The 20,916-nt window shown below is 40.9% G+C and overlaps 1 protein-coding gene across 1 annotated transcript in view; it reads left to right on the top strand.

Moving 5' to 3' along the window:
• GCM2 (glial cells missing transcription factor 2) overlaps nt 1–20,916 on the top strand; it is a 30,115-nt gene that overhangs the window by 2,350 nt on the left and 6,849 nt on the right. Inside the window, exons 2-4 of the mRNA XM_030190054.1 lie at nt 10,708–10,960; nt 15,014–15,126; nt 19,497–19,622. Coding sequence (XP_030045914.1) covers nt 10,708–10,960; nt 15,014–15,126; nt 19,497–19,622 — 492 coding nt within the window. The remainder of the gene's footprint in view (nt 1–10,707; nt 10,961–15,013; nt 15,127–19,496; nt 19,623–20,916) is intronic.

Raw genomic sequence — 20,916 nt, 5'->3', positions numbered from 1 at the left:
AACCCCTGGAGGTGCGTAATAATGATGTACCTACAGAGAGCCCACCTAGCTTGTGACCCCATTTCAGGCCCCAACCCACAGTTTGGGAAGCTGTGCTCTAGAGTGATGTGGCATTTGTGAATTTACCACATAATGTTTAGAACAGGGGTGGGCAACCTTTAGACACAGATTCAATACTATCCCTAGTGGGCTGCACACAGAAAATTAACAAATGAATCATATAATTCACTGCTAACAAAACTCAATGTGAAGACTGAATGCCACAAATTATTACCAGAATGCTCTGTTGTTGTATACTTCTGTCTTTCCAAACAGTTGCTATCAGTGTGACACAAGTCTTGTCCCATGGTTGTATCCTTCAATGGTTCCACTGACAACAAAACTCTAGCTAATGGCATTCAGATGGGCCATTTTCTGTGTATACTTCCCATGGTTTGGCAGGCTGAATGTGGCCTGTAGGTTGCCCACCGCTGGTTTAGAATGCTGTTTCATAGTAATAACATAGTACCCAGAGTTCCATACCCTTCACCCTCCATTAAACTGACTGCAACCAGAACTGGTTATTTTATTTTAATGATAAATTCAGATTTCATCTGTATGAAACCTATTAGCAAAATCAAGCAATTATACCCTTGCTATATTATCAGTTAGTGTTCTAGATATCTGGTAGCCTTGAAAAAACTGGGAGGATTTGTAGTTAAAATGTTAGGCTGATATCATGAGAACATAAGCGCATAAGCGTTGCTATACTGGGACAGTTCAAAGGCCCATCAAGCCTAGTACCCTGATTGCAACAGTGGCCAATCAAGGTCACAAAATACCTGGCAAGATCCCAAAAGCCTAAAACAGATTTTATACTGCTTATCCTAGAAATACACAACGTTTGAAAGGCAAAGCAATTTACTACAACAGAGATATATTTATTAATGAAGGCGTCTCATACTGTCACAACGACATATTTATGTCATACTTCTTTCAAGCTTGTATGATTGTGACTTTGTATAATCATAGACCACCTCCAGCCAACCAGTAGTCCACACTATCTGCCAATAGTGAAAACATCGGTGTCCATATAACCGTGTGCTTACTGTGATATATATTTTTTTAAAGACATTAAGATAAGTTGATTTTTTTGCATCATAATTAAATTTATTCCAACAGTGCTTTAATTTTTGAACAGTAGTGCACATAAAAAAAAAATTTTTTTTTTAATATATCACAGTAAGCACACGGTTATATGGACACCGATGTTTTCACTATTGGCAGATAGTGTGGACTACTGGTTGGCTGGAGGTGGTCTATGATTATACAAAGTCACAATCATACAAGCTTGAAAGAAGTATGACATAAATATGTCGTTGTGACAGTATGAGACGCCTTCATTAATAAATATATCTCTGTTGTAGTAAATTGCTTTGCCTTTCAAACGTTGTGTATTTTTACAAAGATATATAAGACAGAGCGTAGCCATTTCCTGTTTATTTTTTGTATCCTAGAAATAAGCAGTGGATTTTCCCAAGTCCATCTTAATAATGGCTTATGAACTTTTCTTTTGGGAAATAATTCAAACTTTTTTTGAACCATACTGCTTTTAGTAGATTCTCTGGCAACGAATTCTAGAGTTTAATTACACATTAACCCTTGGATTCTATATAGTGCAACTTGAGTTGCATGCACAAATCTGGTCATATTCTGGATTTGCGCACAACTTAATTAGCTTAACAAGCCAATCAGTGCTAATTGAGCTTAACAAGCAATTATTTATACTAATTTGCATTTATTAGAATTTATGTGATGTCTAAGTGTATTTTCTAAAGTGATGCGCATAAATTCTAAGATGCAGATCTGGAAAAGGGGCATGGCCATGGATGGGTCATAGGCAGATCATGGGTAATCCTAGAATTTATGCGCAGTATTACAGAATATGACTGTTCTGTGTGTAATTTAGGTGGCGGCTATTACACCAGGTTTTCATTGGCATAAATGGCCACAACTAAATATAGAAAACGGGTATTGGGCATATTCTATAAACTATGCCTTAATTTAGGCAAATTCTGTAAATTACACCTAAATTTAGGTGCAGTTTATAAGATATACATGTGTTTTGTTTTTTTGTGCCAACTTTTTAGGCGTCATATATAGAATCTACCTGAAATGAAGAAATATTTCACCCAGATTTGTTTTACATTTACTATTTAGTAGCTTCATTACGTGCCCCCTAGTCCTATTTTTGGAAAGACTAATCAAGCAATTTACAACTCATTCAATTCATTATTTTATAGACCTCTATCTTATCTCCTCTCAGCCGTCTCTTCTCCAAGGTAAAAAACCCTATCCACTTTAGTCTTTCCTCATAGGGAAGTCTTCCCATGCCCTTCATCATTTTCTCTGTACCTTTTCTAATTCTGCTACATCTTTTTTGAGATGCGGTGACCAAAATTGCACACCACAATATTCAAAGGTGTGGTTGCACCAAGGAACGATACAAAAGCGTTATAATATTCTCAGTTTTGTTTTCCATTCCTTTCCTAATAATTCCTAACAATCTATTTCCTTTCTTAGTCAGTGTTGCACACTGAGAAGAGGGTTTCAACATATCATCAATTTTTTACTCCTGTGTAACATACAATCGTATTACACCACAATGATGCCCCTTAAGATAAATTGTTTAACTTAGTTTAAATGCTTCTGAATGAAAGCACTCTTACCTTAAGGCTGCCGGGTGTGTGCCTGTTTTGCTAAATGCCATGTGAGGAAATCATGGCTGCTGGATGAAGTAATACGATTATATGTTACACAGGAGTAAAAACAACTGTTAAGGTTGCTCAAATCATCAAAGATCACAAAAGAGTGTTACAATTGAACCATATAAAAGCTATAATTGTTTGAATATTATACAGGTTGTGAACAATAGTTTGGATAGCTTGTTTTAGCTTTTCAGTATGATATGTTGAACCCTTCTGCTCAGTGTGCTGCTGCGGCTAAGAAAGCAAATAAAATGATAGGTATTATTAGGAAAGGAATGGAAAACAAAAATAAGGACGTTATAATGATTTTGTGACCGCATCTCAAATATTGTGTTCAATTCTGGTCGCCGCATCTCAAAAAAGATATAGTGGAATTAGAAAAGGTGCAGAGAAGGGCGACGAAAATGATAAACAACGACAAAGAGAGTCCAAATCTCCCGTAAAAAACACCAAAAAACAACAAGAACAGAAGATGTACAGAAAAACCAAACTAAAATCACAGGTGTAAAAAAGCCAAATTTCTTTATTAAGACCTTAATAAAGGATCTTAATAAAGGAATTTGGCTTTTTTACACCTGTGATTTTAGTTTGGTCTTTCTGTACATCTTCCTTTTTTTTTCGACGAAAATGAAAAACAGGATGGGACGACTTCCCTATGAGGAAAGGCTAAAACAGCTAGGGCTCTTCAGCTTGAAGAAAAGGCGGCTGAGAGGAGATATGATAGAGGTCTATAAAATAATGAGTGAAGTTGAAAGGGTAGATGTGAAGCATCTGTTTATGCTTTCCAAAAATACTAGGACTAGGGGGCATGCGATTAAGCTACAAAGTAGTAAATTTAAAATGAATCGGAGACACTTTTTCTTCACTCAACATGTAATTAAACTCTGGAATTTGTTGCCAGAGAATGTGGTAAAGGCGGTTAGCTTAACACAGTTTAAAAAAGGTTTGGACGCCTTCCTAAAGGAAAAGTCCATAGACCATTATTAAATTGGACTTGGGGAAAATCCACTATTTCTAGGATAAGCAGTATAAAATGTTTAGTACTTTTTTGGGATCTTGCCAGGTATTTCTGACCTGGATTGGCCACTGTTGGAAACAGTCTGCTGGGCTTGATGGACCTTTGGTCTGTCCCAGTATAGCAATACTTATGTAATAGTAATTAAGGGTGACAGTAAGTGTGCCATTCTTTAGTTGGGAGCACAGGGGTAGGTTGATATTCACTGAGTAGAGCTATGTGTTACAATTGTGGTCATTTTGAAGAGTAATAATTGTGGTATACAGTGAGGGGCATAATCGAAAGGGACGCCCAAGTTTTGCTGAGGACGTCCTCGCAAAACGTCCCAATGGAGGGGCGGGAAAACCCGTATTATCGAAACAAGATGTACGTCCATATTTCGTTTTGATAATACGGTCAGGGACGCCCAAATCTTGAAATTTAGGTTGTCCTTAGAGATGGTCATCCCTAGACTTGGTTGTTTCTGATTTTCGGCAATAATGGAAATCAAGGACGCCCATCTCAGAAACGACCAAATGCAAGCCCTTTGGTCGTGGGTTGAGCCAGCGTTCGTAGTGCACTGGTCCCCCTGACATGCCAGGACACCAACCGGGCACCCTAGGGGGCACTGCAGTGGACTTCATAAATTGCTCTCAGGTACATACCTCCCTTACCTTGTGTGCTGAGCCACCCCCCCCCCCCCAAAAAAAAACAAACAAACCCAAAACCCACAACTATACACCACTGCTATAGCCCTTACAGGTGAAAGGGGGCACCTAGATGTGGGTACAGTGGGTTTGTGGTGGGTTTTGGAGGGCTCACATTTACCACCACAAGTGTAACAGGTAGGTGGGATGGGCCTGGGTCCACCTGCCTGAAGTGCACTGCACCCACTAAAACTGCTCCGGGGACCTTCATACTGCTGTGATGGACCTGAGTATGACATTTGAGGCTGGCATAGAGGCTGGCACAAAATATTTTTAAAGATTTTTTTGAGGGTGAGAGGGGATTAGTGACCACTGGGGGAGTAAGGAGAGGTCATCCCCAATTCTCTCCGGTTGTCATCTGGTCAGTTCGGGCACCTTTTTGTGCCTTGGTCACAAGAAAAACAGGACCAGGTAAAGTTGTCCAAGTGCTCGTCAGAGATGCCCTTTTTTTTTCCATTATGGGTCGAGGACACCCATGTGTTAGGCACACCCAAGTCCCGCCTTCGCTACGCCTCCAACACGCCCCTGTGAACTTTGGTCATCCCCACGACAGAAAGCTTTAGATTATGCCGATTTGGGCGACCCTGTGAGAAGGACGCCCATCTTCCGATTGTGTTGAAAGATGGGCGTCCTTCTCTTTCGAAAATGAGCCTGAGTGTATGGTTTGGTACATATATAAGAATTAGGAGCACACGGTATGCTCATCTTTACAGCATAGAAAAGAACACTTTCATAATATGGAAATTTTCAATGATTGAGAAACTTGTCCACCCTCTAGGAAGAGCCTTTGACTTTAGGATGACATTTTGCTTGGGTGAGTTATTACTCTGAGAATCTCTCCTTAATGTCTTTCTAGATATATTTGTATCATAGCCATACTCGTTAGTCAATTGGATTACATGTAATAGTTTGGAGGAACCTCTCCATGTCTTTGTTGACTTTTGATTCTGTACACCCTGATTTGTTGATAATATTTATTGTTAGGATAAAAGTGGTATTATTGGGAATTGTATATTACAGTATATAATATCTAACAGTCATTTCTGTTTGCTAGAGACATAAATCAAATGGCTGTATTTCTCTCCTGTGAAATTATTTTGAAGTTTTAATGCAGAGAGAGATTCAGCAGCATATCAGAAATTTAGAGATAATATGTTAAAGATATGAGCTACAAGGCACAGATTGTTTAGTGCTGTTTCTTTATTGTTCAGTCTCAGGAATACATCAGGTTCCAAGATTAGAGCCCTCCAGTGTCGGAATCTCACCTGAGGAATGTTTGGTTATGTTTATCGCCTAAAAATTCTCTTAATTGTTTAGAAAGAACAAAACATTTTATATGAGGAATTTGTGTTTACCATTTTGAATGAAAAGGAGGAGGTTTATACTTTTAAAGTAAGTTGAATAAATTTGTCTCAATTTGATAGCATGGTCTCTTATTTTGTGCCAAAACGTTTAGAGGCCAGGAGGTTAGATTGAGAACAGGAGATGGCATGATGTCAAGCTCCCTATGCAGCTGCCATCTTGGTACATTCAAAACAAAGCAAACAAACCTATCAGCTGCTGCATTCATGTTGTCATTGTTTATTGATGGTAGCATTCTTATTTGATCTAACTTATATTTTCAAACATGCCAGCTTGTGCAGTATATTGATGTACACAAAGGAAGTATCACAATGGAATAATTAGTTATAAATCGTAATCATTGTGCCATTTGGAAGAGCTGGTTATAGGGATTCCCTAGCGCCCTTGTAGGCATTGTATTCATGTAGAGATTTTTTCACCTAGTAAAGGGCCACCAAAACAGACATCATATTATGAGAATCAGGTGATCAACATTATGAGTTTCTATTTATAAGTACAAAGGTTTTTTAAAACATTAATTAGATTGAAACCTGGGAGTATTTAACATCTTTTTTTTCCTGTGCCTTCATCAAAAGAAAAAGATGGTGTATGGGAACTTGCTCCTTTTCTTTTGTGGAATGCAGTGATGTATTATAAAAATGCACTTGATTATTTTTTATTACTACTATTTCACAGAGAGGTATTGAATAATGAGGGAAGATCTTCCTTCATACAGAAGTTCTATCCAGAGTCAGTCTAAATGTGCGAACATTTTACAGTTCTGTCCTATATATTTATTTCTTCTTCAAGTCCATTTGGTTATAAAAAGCATTTTTTTTGCGGGGGGAGGACCCTTGTCTCCCAGCTGTGTGTTTGCATTTTATTATGCAGGCAAACAACACACCGCCAAAATACAAAATACAGTAGCAAGCAGCACACTATTAGCTGCCAAGTTCATACAAAATTAATTATGTTCAGTAGAAATAAAATCTGTTGGTTCCTGCTATGTGAATATTCCATCACTGTTTCATTATTGCTACCACGTATTACATACTTTGGGCATTTGCTTTAAATTTTGATTGTTTTAATCCATTTATCCAGAGCTTACATGCACATAGTATTGCATGTTAAACCCAAAGACAAAACCTAAGGGTGGTTAAACAATTTGGTATAAACTGTGTTGTTTATGACCTTACTTGTTTTGAATTGCTTTGGGGCCTACTGATCTGTACATCTGTTGGATTATTATGACAGGTGGAAACAGTCAGGTGGGCTTATAGGGAGGGAGAGGAGTTTGGGAGGGGAAGGGTTCTTGGATTATGTTCTCTGTAAAAGTTTATATTGGGCCATGTTGGATGGTTCACTGGTTTTTCTTGTTCTGTATGAAGCTTATCTACCTACATGTTGAATAAAGATGATTAAACATAAAAATTAAGTTTTGGATGAACTCTGTAGAAGTTGTTTACTTTTACAATGTGTGTATGGATGCCTGTTCTGGTGTGTGCATGTGATAAACTTTGAATAACTGCCTATACTTGTGGCTATGATTTCCGAACATGCGACATCAATAAAGGACAGACTTTTAAGTGCACAGTTGGGTATATAAGCTAATCTCAACTTTGTTAAATGTTGCAGACATATCCATGTACTTGCTCCTATTATGTTACTGAATTCTATTATTCTGTTTCACTGTATTTTCAAATTAAGCAACATTGAACCTAAGTTTGCTTGGGATAATGTGGATTGAAAATGTCAAATGTTTTAAAAAATCCTTTATCCTCCACCTTTTTAGGGCACTGCCTATCCAACTGGATGGTGATGGCACAAGGAAAGCAAGTTTGGTCTTGTGAAGACTAACTCAAAATAACCTGTTCCGTAGCTGTGCTCTAGTATTACCATATTGAAAATGTGACCATGCCATGCTTTTGTGGTTATGTTCCACTAATAAGTTAAACAATTAACTGGCTTTCTTGAGAGGATTACATAACCTTTGGATGCACGACTAGAATCAAAAACACACACTATTTATGCAATATCACAATTCCTCATGTACAGCCACAAAACAACCTTTTAGGGTGGATAGTGTTCACAATGTGCTCCTTTTATTATCCACCAGAAAGAAGAGATAAGAGTTTTCAATTCTGGTACAGTATAAGCACAAGAACAAAATATAAGAAAACCAGTACTCTGCATTAGGGGCTTATAGCCCATTTAGTTATGTTTAAACAAATAAGAGATCTGCATGAAACAAAATATTTATTTTTATTTTGACTTATAAAACCACTTATCCCTGAACCATGCTCAAAACAGAATAATCCAGCCATGTATCTAAAATGTAAACTTCTATAAAAGAGATGAGGTGAAGATGGTTCTGTGTGCCCCAATGAAAGGAGAGTTTAATTTTATTTCCATTTAATTTCAATATATTCCATCTTAATAACACCAGGCTTCCCAAGGCAGATTACAACAACAGTTAAGATGAACACATCAGGAAACAGGATATCCTCACTTAAATGTGCCCATGCATTCCTGTATTCTATAGAACAGTGTAGAAAAATGAGCACAAAATACAGAAAGTTTTACTGCTGATTCTACCAGCTACAATAAAGTTTTATGTTGCTTTAGTGATATTCACTTTTATTTCTTGATATATATCTAGATATGGGAAGTTTTCAAATAAATTAAAAAAAAGCTGTCAAATATATATATTTTTTTAAATCCCTTATCCTCCACCTTTTAAGGCACTGCCTATCCAACTGGAACAGCTTTAGACTTTTTACTGATGGGCCACACGTAGGCAGTCCAGTATTTCTAATAAGCTTTTGCTATTGTTTTGGGTCAACCAATGTGACAGCAAGCTCTGCCTACTGGATTCAGCCCATATATTGAGCTAGACAGGCTCATGCTGTCTCCTGTTCTCAATCTAACCTCCTTGTTTGGAGGGATAGCAGTCTCCTCTGTCTTCCCTCTCCTCTAACCTTGTCCAGCATTTCTCCTCTCTCCTTTCCCCTCCATTCGTGAGTATCTCCTTCCTCTGTCTTTCTTTCCCTCCAACATTTCTCCTCTCTTTCCTGCCCTCCACTCCATCCATGTCCAGCATTTCTCCTGCCCTCCCCTCCATTCATCCATGTCCAACAACTCTCAACTCTCCCCTGCCCTCCCCTCCCATCCAAGCCCAGCAACTCTCCTCTCTCCCCTGCCCTCCCCTCCAGTGATTCTCCTTTGCCCTCGCCTCCCATCCCATCCCATCCATGTCCAGCGATTCTCCTTTGCCCCCTGTCCTCCCCTCTCATCCACATCCAGTGATTCTCCTCTGTTCTCCCCTCGATGTACAGTGACTCACCCCAGCCCCCAACGTACCCCCTTTTTCAGCCCACGAGTTTCAGTTTCAACCCCAGCCCCCACCTGCACCCTCAGCTTTCCGACAGCCCTCCCTTCCGTCCATCCGCCCTGCACTTAAAAAGTCGCGGCAGCATCAGTGAAAGCAGCAGGCTCGCCTCTAGCGTTCCCTTCTCTCTCAGTGTCCCACACTTCTGTGATGCAATTTCCTGTTTCTGGTTTCTGCGAAGGCAGGACACTGAAAGAGAAGGGAATGCTAGAGGCGAGCCTGCTGCTTTCGCTGACACTGACGCCACTGCAACTTTTAAGCACAGGGCGGATGGACGGAAGGAAGGGAGAGCTGTCGGAAAGCTGAGGGTGCACGTTTCATTGATAAATCAAATGGACTTTATTAAACATTGTATCCACACATTAAAAGTGAATTTGGTCATAACACAGAAAACAGAGACCAAAGTTAACAACCTGCTTTAGTAAATGAGTCCAGAATCGACTGCTTTGTTGCTTCTCGTTTCTTCCATTTTGCAATGTTTTGCTTTACGATTGATCCACCTCCATAGAGTGGACTCGCTGACGCCCATGTGTCTGCACACCTCCGCTTGCATTTTTCCTGATTTTAAAAGATTTAACGCTTGTAGCTTTTCTTGTACTGACTGTGCTTTTCTTTTTCTTTTTTTAGAAATGTTCATATTAGCCAGTACAGTCTTGTATCAACTCAAAGAACTAATTTGGAACTAATTATCTCGCACCTGAAACACATGAAAAATCTATAGCAGGTCTATGGTGTCTTTGAAAACACGTCCACCTCAGGCTGAATACTGCCCAATTAAATTATAAGCCCTTTGAGACAGGAAGCTACATTGTGTACCTAACTGTAACTTACCTAGATTTTGGATTTTATAAGACATAGAAAAAATCTAATAAAGATCCCAAGCTAAACATCACGCCATGCCCCATTTGTATTGTGCAGGGGCGTAGCCAGACATCCAATTTTGGGTGGGCCTGGGCCCAAGATGGGTGTGCAGCAGAACCTCACCCCATCCCATAGGTGATTTGGTTTCTCCTCTCGCCTGCATGCCATATGGTCTCTCAAATATCCCTCCTCTCCTGCACACCTTTTAAATTTCAGATTTTCAGTGAGGAGCAACTAATCCACACTACTCATGTAGGCCCCACATCCTTCCCACTGATGCAGCTTCCTGTTTCCGCATAGGCGGGAATACGTCAGAGGGAAGGCTGTGGGGCCGGTGTAAGCAGTATGTATCAGTCGCTGCTTCCTGCAGGCAAAGATCTGCTATTTATAAGGTATGTAGGCGGGACAGTTGTTGGGAGTTTTCAGCTTGGGAATCTCTGCCGGCCACATCATAGGTCTGCTGCTACTGGTGGGCCTGAGCTCAAAGTGGGTGGGCCTGGGCCCACCCAAGCCCACCCTTGGCTACGCCACTGGTATTGTGTGAGTTAAGTTTTGTGTTTTCATGCACTCATGTGAACTGATAGATTATTTGTGCTTCAGTGCTACGAAGGCAGATGGCACCCTTATTAACTTCTGGGCCTGTGTCTTTTTCTTCCTTTGCTGCAGCAGGAGCTGAAGCAGTTTGATAGCTTCCAGGAGTGGACAGAAGGCTATGTGCGCTTCATTTATAGCGCTGAGGATAAGAACGCACAGCGCCACCTTAGTGGCTGGGCCATGCGCAATACCAACAATCACAACTGCCAGATCCTGAAGAAGTCTTGCCTGGGTGTGGTAGTCTGCAGCAGGGGCTGTGTCCTGCCAGATGGCACCAAGATGCAACTCCGACCAGCCATCTGTGACAAGGCCCGACAGAAACAGCAAAGTAAGAGGGATCGGGAGGGGTCTGGCGGAGCAGTAGGTTTTCTTACTGGGCAAAAACAGTATGTGCTTTCTTAAAAACATAATTTTAAAAGGCATAATGAAAGAAGTTCCAAAACAGATTAAAATGTTTAAGTAATTGAATTTTTTTTACTGTAATTGTCTGCCGAATCCTGTTCAACTCAAATCAGACATTTTTATGGTGGCAGGAACAGGAGATAAATAGAGCTGCATTTTGATTAAAATTTTAATCACGATGTTATTTACTTATTTACTTATTTTTTTCCCTACTGCAATACCTTGTGACTCTGGGCAAGTCACTTAACCCTTCATTTCCTAGAGTCACAAGGAACTGCAGCGGGAACAAAAATTAATAAATAACATACCTTTAATTGTATAATTAATCACAATTACAAATTTTAATCAAAATGAAGCCCTAAATAAATTTAAGAATAAAAAGTAATGAAAAGGTTAGAAATACAAAACACAAATTGACAAATTACATATTAAAGAATCTAAAACAGCATGCAGAATAGCTATAAACAGCCTTATAGTTTTCACACACAGCCTACTTCAGAAATGCAACCCAAGAGATAAATCATGAGATCTTCAGACCCAAATTGAGGCATAGGTAACACAGGCAACTGCCTAAGACAACCTAATTTTATTTATTTATTTTTATTTATTTTGCAAATTGTATGTGATTTGATACAGAATTATTCTAAATAAAAAAAAATTATATCGATAGGACACCAAAATTTAGAGGAGACAAATATCTGGACTGAGAGGAATCTGCCCTCTCTTGCCTTAGGGCAATGTGCCAGCATCACTTCAGAGAGGCACTTGTGGTGACATTCTTTGATTTCCAAGAGGGCCTCCTCCCCACTCCTGTCTGTAAGTAGCAAAATCTTAACTGAGGGGCCCTTTTACTAAGCCGATTAAGCGTCTACGAGCGCCCAATGTGCATCAAAATGGAGTTACCACCCAGCTACCACATGGCTCTTGCAGTAATTTCATTTCTGGCGCGCGTCCAAACACTTCCTCTCATTTGATGTGCATAGGTCATTACCACCTGATTACCTCGTGAGACTTTACCGCTAGGTCAATGGCTGGCGGTAAGGTCTCAGACCCAAAATGGACGTGCGGCAATTTTCATTTTGTCACACGTCCATTTTCGGCAAAAAGTTTAAAAAGGCATTTTTTGCAGGTGCGCTGAAAAATGATTCTGCGTGTGCCCAAAACGTGAGCCTACACTACCGCAGGCCATTTTTCAGCGCACCTTAGTAAAAGGACCCCTGAAAGAAGAGAGGAATCTGAACACCATAAACCTGTCACACAAGTAGAAAAATAGAGTTGACCTCAAATGAGAGTAGGCAAATTCAAAAGGATGATTTTATTGAAGTGGTCCTGACTTGGACTGTGTTTTGGCATTTTTACCTGCTTCAGCGGTAATCCAGGGAAAAAGAGCTGATGGACCTCAAAAGCATGCAGTATTTTTAGGAAAAGGCCAAATCCTCTTCTGTATTTCCAGATTCAGCTCACATGAACAGGCTTCCAAAACACAATGGAACATTCTGTTTTGAAAGTATGTTCATGCAAGTTGACCTCCGAGATGCAGGAGAGGAGTCAGCCTTTTCCTAAGAATACTGCATGTTTTTGAAGCTCACCAACTGATTTTTCTTGGATCATCCCAGATGCAGGCAAAGTGTCGAAACTCAGTTCATGGGTGGTCCACTTCAATAAAATCATCCTTGCAAATTTGCCCATTGTTGTTTATGGCCAATTCCATTTTTCTACTTCTGTAGCAAAATCTTAGACCTCTCTTGAGACTTTTCAGAGTGATTCACTTGCCAAGTTGTCAGTTGTCCCTTTTGTTTGATCTGTTTACTGCTTATCCATATTCTTCTCCTTAAAAGGTACATTAGTGCAGTTTAGTGTCAACTAAGACAGCTCATGCTTTCTATATCAGTCTCACACTGTCCTCCAATAAAGTATTCACCAGTAAGTTAAAATGCTTCATCATTCACTCAGAACCAGATATTCAGCTGGCAGGGTCAGCATTTTGCTGACAGCGAACAGCGTTATACCTGGAAATTCAATGCTTGGGGCACAGCCAGAAGTTGCTTGGGGGGGGGGGGGCTGGGGGTTGACTAGGGTGGCAAGCATTTCCTTTCAGTCCCACTTCCCAACCTGCAGCTGCTGTTGCTGCCGCTATTGCATTCCCCTCATCATACCTTTCTTGGTAGGGATGCTCAAGCCCTGCCAGCTGAAGTTTCACTGCCAGAGCCCTGCAGGTATTGTCTAAGAAGCAGGGAACCAGGCAGGCTGCTCCAGCCTCCGCCGCCAGCACTTCCATGCATGCTCAGTCGAAATACATGAACTAAGCATGTACAGAAGTGCCAGCATCAGCCACTAGACCACCCCGCCAACTTCCTGCTGCTCAGGCAGCATGGGCTGGCTCCGACGGGAAACTTTTCGCTGGCAGAACTTAAGCACCCCCTCCAGCCATGTATTGGCTGCCACAATGTTGGGGGGGCATCCAAACCTCCAAGGCCCCCCCCCATGGTATGCCACTGGCTGGGTCACGTCCAAGCTCCGGCATTAAATTTCTGGGCATAGGGAGCTATATTCACACTTAACTGGCTAAGAAGAGCCGCAAAAAGATAGGACTGCGTTTATGCAGCTCTCTTAGCTGGTTAAGTGCTTAAAATCGGCACTTAACTGGCTAAGTGCCAACTCTGCTATTGGAACAGCCACAAAATAGCTGGTTTCGGTTTTCAGTGGCACTATCCAGTTATGTGCCACTGAAAATGCCCGGTTAACTCCGGACAGACAATTTAAATGGCCAGGAGCCTCTCCTGGCCATTTAAATCCTTTTGAAGATCGGGCCGTCACACTCTTGCCAGCCGATATTCAGCCCGCGGGAGGCAGGCCGGCTACCTACCGTGATCAGTGCCTGGATATTCAATGCCAGGCCATTTCTGGTGACCAGCATTGAATATCCATCTTTTTTTGGCCAGCTGAATCTTAACTAGTTATATCACTATTCAGCCCTGGCCGGTTAAGTTTATAGTGGCCAAAGATAGGACCGCTATTTAGGCAGTCCAATTTGGCTGCTAAACTTAGCCAGGAAAGTGCTGAATATTTGTGGCTAGCTGGCTATATCGCACAATATAGCCAGTTAGCTGCTATGCACTAAGTGTTAATATTCAGCAGAGATAACTGGCTATCCAACATTTAGTTGGCTAAGTGCTATTTAACTGGCCAAGAGCCGGTTAAATAATGCTGAATATCGACCGATTAGTTTCCAGCTGTTTTTTTTTTTTTTTTTTTAATGGAAACAGGCACTAAATAAAGGTATAGTTGAATCAGTGGAGTTCTGCTCAGGCAGCATGAGTCTCTGAATTGCTTCTGTTTAACCACCCTCAGATCTGTTGAGTTAGCTACTGAACAATGATAAGTGTTAAACAAGTAGTGAAAAGGCAATGCAACTGCAGGGATGGAGGGGAACAAGAAGCAGATCTTACTTTCAGGGCTGAGGCAAAGATGGAAACTTTGCCTCAGACCTGCACGAGAAGGAAGCGCAGGCCTACCCAGAAGGCAAAAGGGCAGAAGCCAGGGCCAAGGAGAAAAAGAGACATGTGTAGGGAATTAAAACATACCTACGCAGGCATCTCCCAGAGGAGGAAAGAGTCATATGCAGGGGGGAGCCCGGGGGGGGGGGGGGGTGACCTATGAAATTCAGAACTGTAACTAGCAGGAAGTAACTGCAGTGTACATGCTGGAACCACAAACACAAAACAATGCAATGCACACACACTGTGAAGGCAGAATACTTCCTCCTTCCCAAAATCCCCTTCATGATGCTGGCATATAGTTTTTGATTCATTTGATAAGAATGCAACAGAGGAGACACTTCCCTTGCCAGCAAGCTTTTTCCCGAGATCAGATCCTTCCTTGTGACTCTCTATTAGCCCTATCCCAAGCTAACTCAGTACTGTAAAGACTTTCCGGCTGATTCTTTTGGACGGTGCTCACTTTGCTTATTCTTTTGCAGAGAAACTCTGTAGTAACTGTAATGCAGCACTGGAGCTGATCCCCTGCCGGGGCCACAGTGGCTACCCAGTCACCAACTTCTGGAGACTTGACTGCAAGGCAATTTTCTTCCAGGTGAGCCAAGGCATAGATGAAACATGCATGCCAGTGGAAGCTCTGAAACCCCATGTTTATATGTAACAGATGAGTCAGAGGCCAAATCCTTTACACTTAAATATTTGAATCCAAGGTGGTCTCTTGAATTGTCATTTCCTCCCCTTGGTCATCACTGCTGTTTTTCTTCATTTTCATAAAGGCAGCACTGGCTCCCAGAACCTGTATATTAAATACATTTAAAAATAGGTGCCTTTTTGGACTTTTAACATAGATGTCTTGCTATAAAATTAACCCCAGTTAAAACAGCAAGGTGAAGTTGAAAATTAGGCAAATTAAAATCATAGAAATTACAACGATATGGTATAGTGACACACAGAGTACATTTAAACACAGCAAAATATTCACATAACAGGAGATAATAAAACATAAAACAGTATTTTACTGAGAGCAAGTGACAGTATATTTCTACAAATTAGAGGCATGAAACTTACAATACAGCCCATTACACATTAAGAAATCTTAATAGACAGCAAAGGAAATGTAGAGGCAGAACGTATAGAGCGACAAGACTGGTAGTGCTATAAAATGATTTATAGTAGTAGTAGTAGTATAACACAGAAATTGAGTGACTCACTTCAAGGATAAAATTGAATGTATAGTACAAGAAGGTGCATGCAGCTGGACTGGAAGAGGAACCCCTTAGAAAGGAAGGCAAGAGAATATTAGGGCTATACCATGGGTATGGAAATTGCTCCTTAAGAAGCTTGTAGCGAAATGGAAATTTTCTGTACAGCATGCCCAGCTGTAGTGGTCTTCAAAAGCCCAGATAAGTACCGTTGATACTACAGTTGAAAACTTATATAGTCCATCGGGAAAAGTATAGTAAAAACTATCATTATATACTTGGAGGTTTTTTTAAGACTTATGAGGAGCTCAAGCGCTGTCCACAAGGGAGTATTTCCCTGTAAATAGTGGATATAAGCATTCAATGATTCATTGTTCAAAGGAGCAAAGACCGTTGAGCATCTGACGTCTTTTTTCCTTCGTAACTGAGTGAGAAACTTGCTTATTTAGTGGAATATTATAAAAATGCACTTGCCTTGTTTTATTACTGCTATTTCACAGAGAAGGTATTGAGGGAATAATGAGGGAAGGGTTTCCTTCATGCAAAACTGCCCAGTCAGTCTAAATGTGCCAACATTGTCCAGTTCAGCACACTATTAACCGCCAAGTTCATATAAAGTTAATTATGTTCAGTGGAAAATAAATCTGTTTGAGCCGGCTGCTTGCTATGTGAAATTTCCATCACTGTTTCATTATTGCTACCAAGTATTACATATTAAGGGCATTTGATTTAAACTTTGTTCTAATTTGTTTATCCAGTCCTTACATGCACATGGTTTTGCTTATTTAAACCCAAAGGTGAATCCTAAGGGCAGTTGAACATTTAAGTATAAACTGTGTTGTTTCTGACTTTAATTGTTTTGGACTGCTTTGGGTGCTACTGAACGGGTTCTGTCAACATTGCCACATGGGACCTGCTATTACAGCTTGATAAAGAGGCCCTTAATTGCCTAAGTTCACCAGATGAATCAGATTGCATAAAACTCAGCCCTATCTTTGTCTGGTTTCTTGTAGGTGCTTAGGTGCCAGATAAGGGCTAGCCGGCTGCACAAACCCTGGATGTTCAGTGCCAATAACTGGATGCAGCCCAGCTTTGTAATTCAGGGTATAACGCTGCTGCTGGCCAAATAATACTGACTGCTGCTGGCTGAATATTTTCCCCATTAAAAAAAAAGAAAATTACCCTACTTGTAAAAGAATATGCAATGACAAGAAAGTGCCTACATTTACATGATCTTATATAGGCATATTTGGGGGGACATACTGCCCAATATTCAGCGCTATTTAACTAGCTAGGAACAACTCCTGACTGGTTAAATAGCTTTAAGCCAGCTAAGCGCTAATATTCAGTGCAAGATAGCGGCTATCTCGGCTGAATATCAGTGCTTAATGGCTAGCCCAGTCACCAGCTAAGTTTAGCGGCCAGAAAGATAAGCATAAATAGCAGGTCTATCTTTGACCGCTATAACTTAACCGATCAGCTGATAAATATTGGCTTAATTGGCTATGTTCATAGCAACCAAAAAACCCCAAAAACCCTGGAAATTCAATGCTGAATACGGCCTGGCATTGACTTTCCGGGTTCACCGCCAACCGTGGGAGTTAGCCAGGCTGCCTCCCGCAGTCTGACTATCAGCCCCATAGTTTGAGGGGGACTTTTCAAAATGAGTATTTATAAAATAGTCTGAAAATAGGCACTTACTTGATCTTTCAACCTGGGCTACCTCTCATAAAATTACCCTTTTTCCTCTTTGTGTCTGAAAGCACAAGTGTCTTGGAACACTGCACTGTGAACTTAAAAGAATGACAGAGGAGAACCTCCAAGAAGATGTGTAGCCAGTTGTAAGGCATAACATAGCCATTCTACTTTGATGTAAAACTGTGAAATTACATGATTCTACAATTTTTTTTCCAGCCAGGAGATTTTATTTGTGCCCTGCGTCTGGACATAACATTTACTATAGGAATACATAAAACTGTATTTTAGCAACTATATTTTTCATAAATTGATGTGTAGGCGGCAATCTGTGTAATGGCTAGATGGCATCTCATTTAGAGGCTGACTGAATTCCGGGTTGTTTCAGCTTCGGTGGCAAAACTAGCCCAAATTCCACATTTGGCCTTGTTTCAGTTTTGGCCAAAAATGCTGATGCATTTTCAGCTGAAACCAAGAAATTTAGTTCTGTGTCCCATGGTTTTCCTCCTCCGATCTGAAAGAGCTCTCACTTCCTTTCTTCCTCCCTCCTGCTCCCTCTTGGCCCACCAGTAAGCTGCTGCCACTGCCTCCCTCCACCCCCGGACATACCATACAACCCTGGTGGCCTCCTAGTGCCTAGTCAAGGCAGCACTGATCCCTAGTCACTCCTGCCTATCCTGTATCCATAGTCAAAATGACTACTGCAACTTCCAGGAACAATTGCTGCTGGAGGTCACAGCAGTCATTTTGGTGTTGGAACCAGCACGGGTAAGAGCCACTGCAGATCACTTCTGCCTGATCTAGCTCCAGTCTCAAAATGGCTGCCACAACCTCTAGTGGCAATATCACAAAGGGGCTTCTTATGTTTGTGGGGGGGAGGGAGATGAAGTGAAGAAGGAAGAGGGAGCTGCTGTGGTTTGGGAAGAAGGGGTGGTGGTGGAGGAGGCAAGGACTGGAAGATGTTCCAGGTTGGGGACTGGGCTGTTTTCAGTTTTTGCTGAAACTGAACAGCAAATTTCAGCCACAGATTCGTTTTTAGCTGAAACTAGAAAAAAAAACCCAGTTTCGGGCACCCTCTAATTATAGGGAATGTCATGCAATTGTCCACAAGATCAGTCTATTATTATTCTTGATCTCGCTGCACAACTGCACAAACTATGTCATCCTGGGATGTTTCCAAGATCAGATGATCTTTCAATATCTGCTATGCAAGATAACAGTGTCCAAGACAAAAGAAAATTACTTTTAAAAAAATGAAAACAGGTATATTTTCACATGTTACAAATTAAGGCAACTAAGATTAATAAGGCCGTATTTCAATTAATCTGCTTTATTAGTTCAAATGTTAGTCCTCCCACACTTAGATTACTGTAATGTGCTCTATTTGAATCTGCCTATTAAGTTATTGAGAAAATTACAACTGATTCAAAATACTGCTATTAGATTGATTTTTAATCTTAAATAGTTCAATAGTGTTTCATCTTATAGAACCCAGTTACATTGGTTTCTGGTACAAATACTCTTCAAATCGGTTTATTTACTTTTTCAGGCATTTATGGTCTCTCCTCTTCCTTAATTACCAATTTTATCTGTGTGCCTTTAGGAAGGTTTTCTGAGAGATTACACAATCTGTTGATATTACATCCAGTAATTTTGAAGAGAGTTCGATTTCATAAGATAGCTAAGTCCATTTTTTCTGACTTTGATTTCTTATTGAAATGTCTTTCCTACACTAATTATTTATCTTTTCATAAGAAAATCAAGACTTTTTTTGTTCTATTGACTCTTCTTAGATGGCTATAATTTACATTATGCTTAGATAAATTGATGTATTTATATTTTATTTTATTTTTTCTTTTTAGACTGAACTGCTTAGGCTTTTTTTAAATGATGTAATCCGCAGTAGGGAGAGTGACGGTATATAAGAGTGTGCTGATACTGATAAATTATCCAATCCTAGCACTCAATAAAAAAGAAGGAGAAACCAGGATCACTTTCTTAGTTGAAAGTCATGCTTACTGGTTTTCTAATGCCTACTAAAGTGATGTTGTTGTTTACCTTGCTCAAGGCTAAAGGCGTCCATGACCACCCAAGACCTGAAAGTAAATCTGAGACTGAGGCCAGAAGAAGCGCTGTGAAGAGGCAGATGTCATCCTCTCACCTGGCGCAGAAGAAGAGGTTTCTGGAATCTGAGGTAAAGCTGACATCTCATGTTATTCAGAGAAGCTATTAGGCCAAATATTTGTGAGGGTCGCAAACACATCTGGTATTTCAGAGCAATGAAGCTGTACAAATCAAAGGCATAGCTAGGTGGGGCTACGGGGGCATGGTCCCCCATAGATTTAGCCTTGGCCCCCTCCACCTTTGACACGCCCCCTGCCACCACAAACTACCTTTGCTGGCGGGGGTCCCTAACCCCCACCAGCCTTAGTCTTCAGCGCTGGTCTCCGGCGCATTCGCTCACTTTGCTGATTTGTGCTGTGAGTCCTGAAGTCCAGCACATCCTGCACGTTCCTTGCTGGACATTAGGACTCACAGCACAGATCAGCGACGTGAGCAAATGTGCCGGAGACTGGCGCTGAAGAAGACTAAGGCTGGCATGGGTTGGGGACCCACACCAGCAAAAGTACCTTGGGGTGGTGTCGAAAGTGGCAGGAGAGGGGGGGGCGGTAGTGGGGGGAGGGGACGGCGGCTGGGGAGACCGGCTAAAATTTCCCCCCCCCCCCCCCACCTTGTGCTCTGGACCCCCCTCCCGCAGAGGTCTGGCTACACCCCTGGTACAAATTACCCATAGTCTTAGACCATTAGTAAACAAATATATCTGATGACAACTAGAGCCCTCAAGGACTGAATTTGAGAACCCCTGAGAATAATGATGTGCATTCATGACAGTCAGCACTGGTACTAATGTCTCAAGGACTTCTGCTAAAGCAATTAGGAGGAATTCTATTAGATAGCATGTATTTGCAAGGTGGGAGGAGGGTTGTACACATGCGTGCATATTATAAAATGCTGTAATTTATCCATGTATCTCCAGCATTTAGGTGCAAACAACAGGGGTGGAAGAAATGAAGTATCAAGATGATCCGAACTATTAAAAAAAACAGTTCCTTTACTGACAATTATATATACAAGTCTGAGGTAGACATACTCATATACAAGTCCCAGACAGATGTACTCAACACAGGCCATGGTTCGACTAAACAGCTTTCTTCAGGAGTTGCCTGCTGGGACCACCTGGAGAAGAGACTACTCCAGGAGCTGCAGAATTATATTATACAAGGATCCTGTGTAATCTGCCAAACAGCTGGTATGCTTGCCAAAGTTTTTCTTAAGATGTCTAGAACCAGCGCTACTTGAGAACTGATTTTCTTGAGAGTTTATACTATAACCTTTTTGTCTATCCTCCAAATTCCACTTCAGAGGAATAAACTTTCCTGAAAGGTATTTACTCTAGACATCTTAAGAAAAACTTTGGCAAGCATATA

This window comes from Microcaecilia unicolor, chromosome 1 (assembly GCF_901765095.1).
Source record: "Microcaecilia unicolor chromosome 1, aMicUni1.1, whole genome shotgun sequence".
NCBI classification, from domain to species: domain Eukaryota; kingdom Metazoa; phylum Chordata; class Amphibia; order Gymnophiona; family Siphonopidae; genus Microcaecilia; species Microcaecilia unicolor.
The sequence above is the reverse complement of the archived record's forward strand: the minus strand, read 5'-3'. Positions and strand labels throughout refer to the sequence as shown.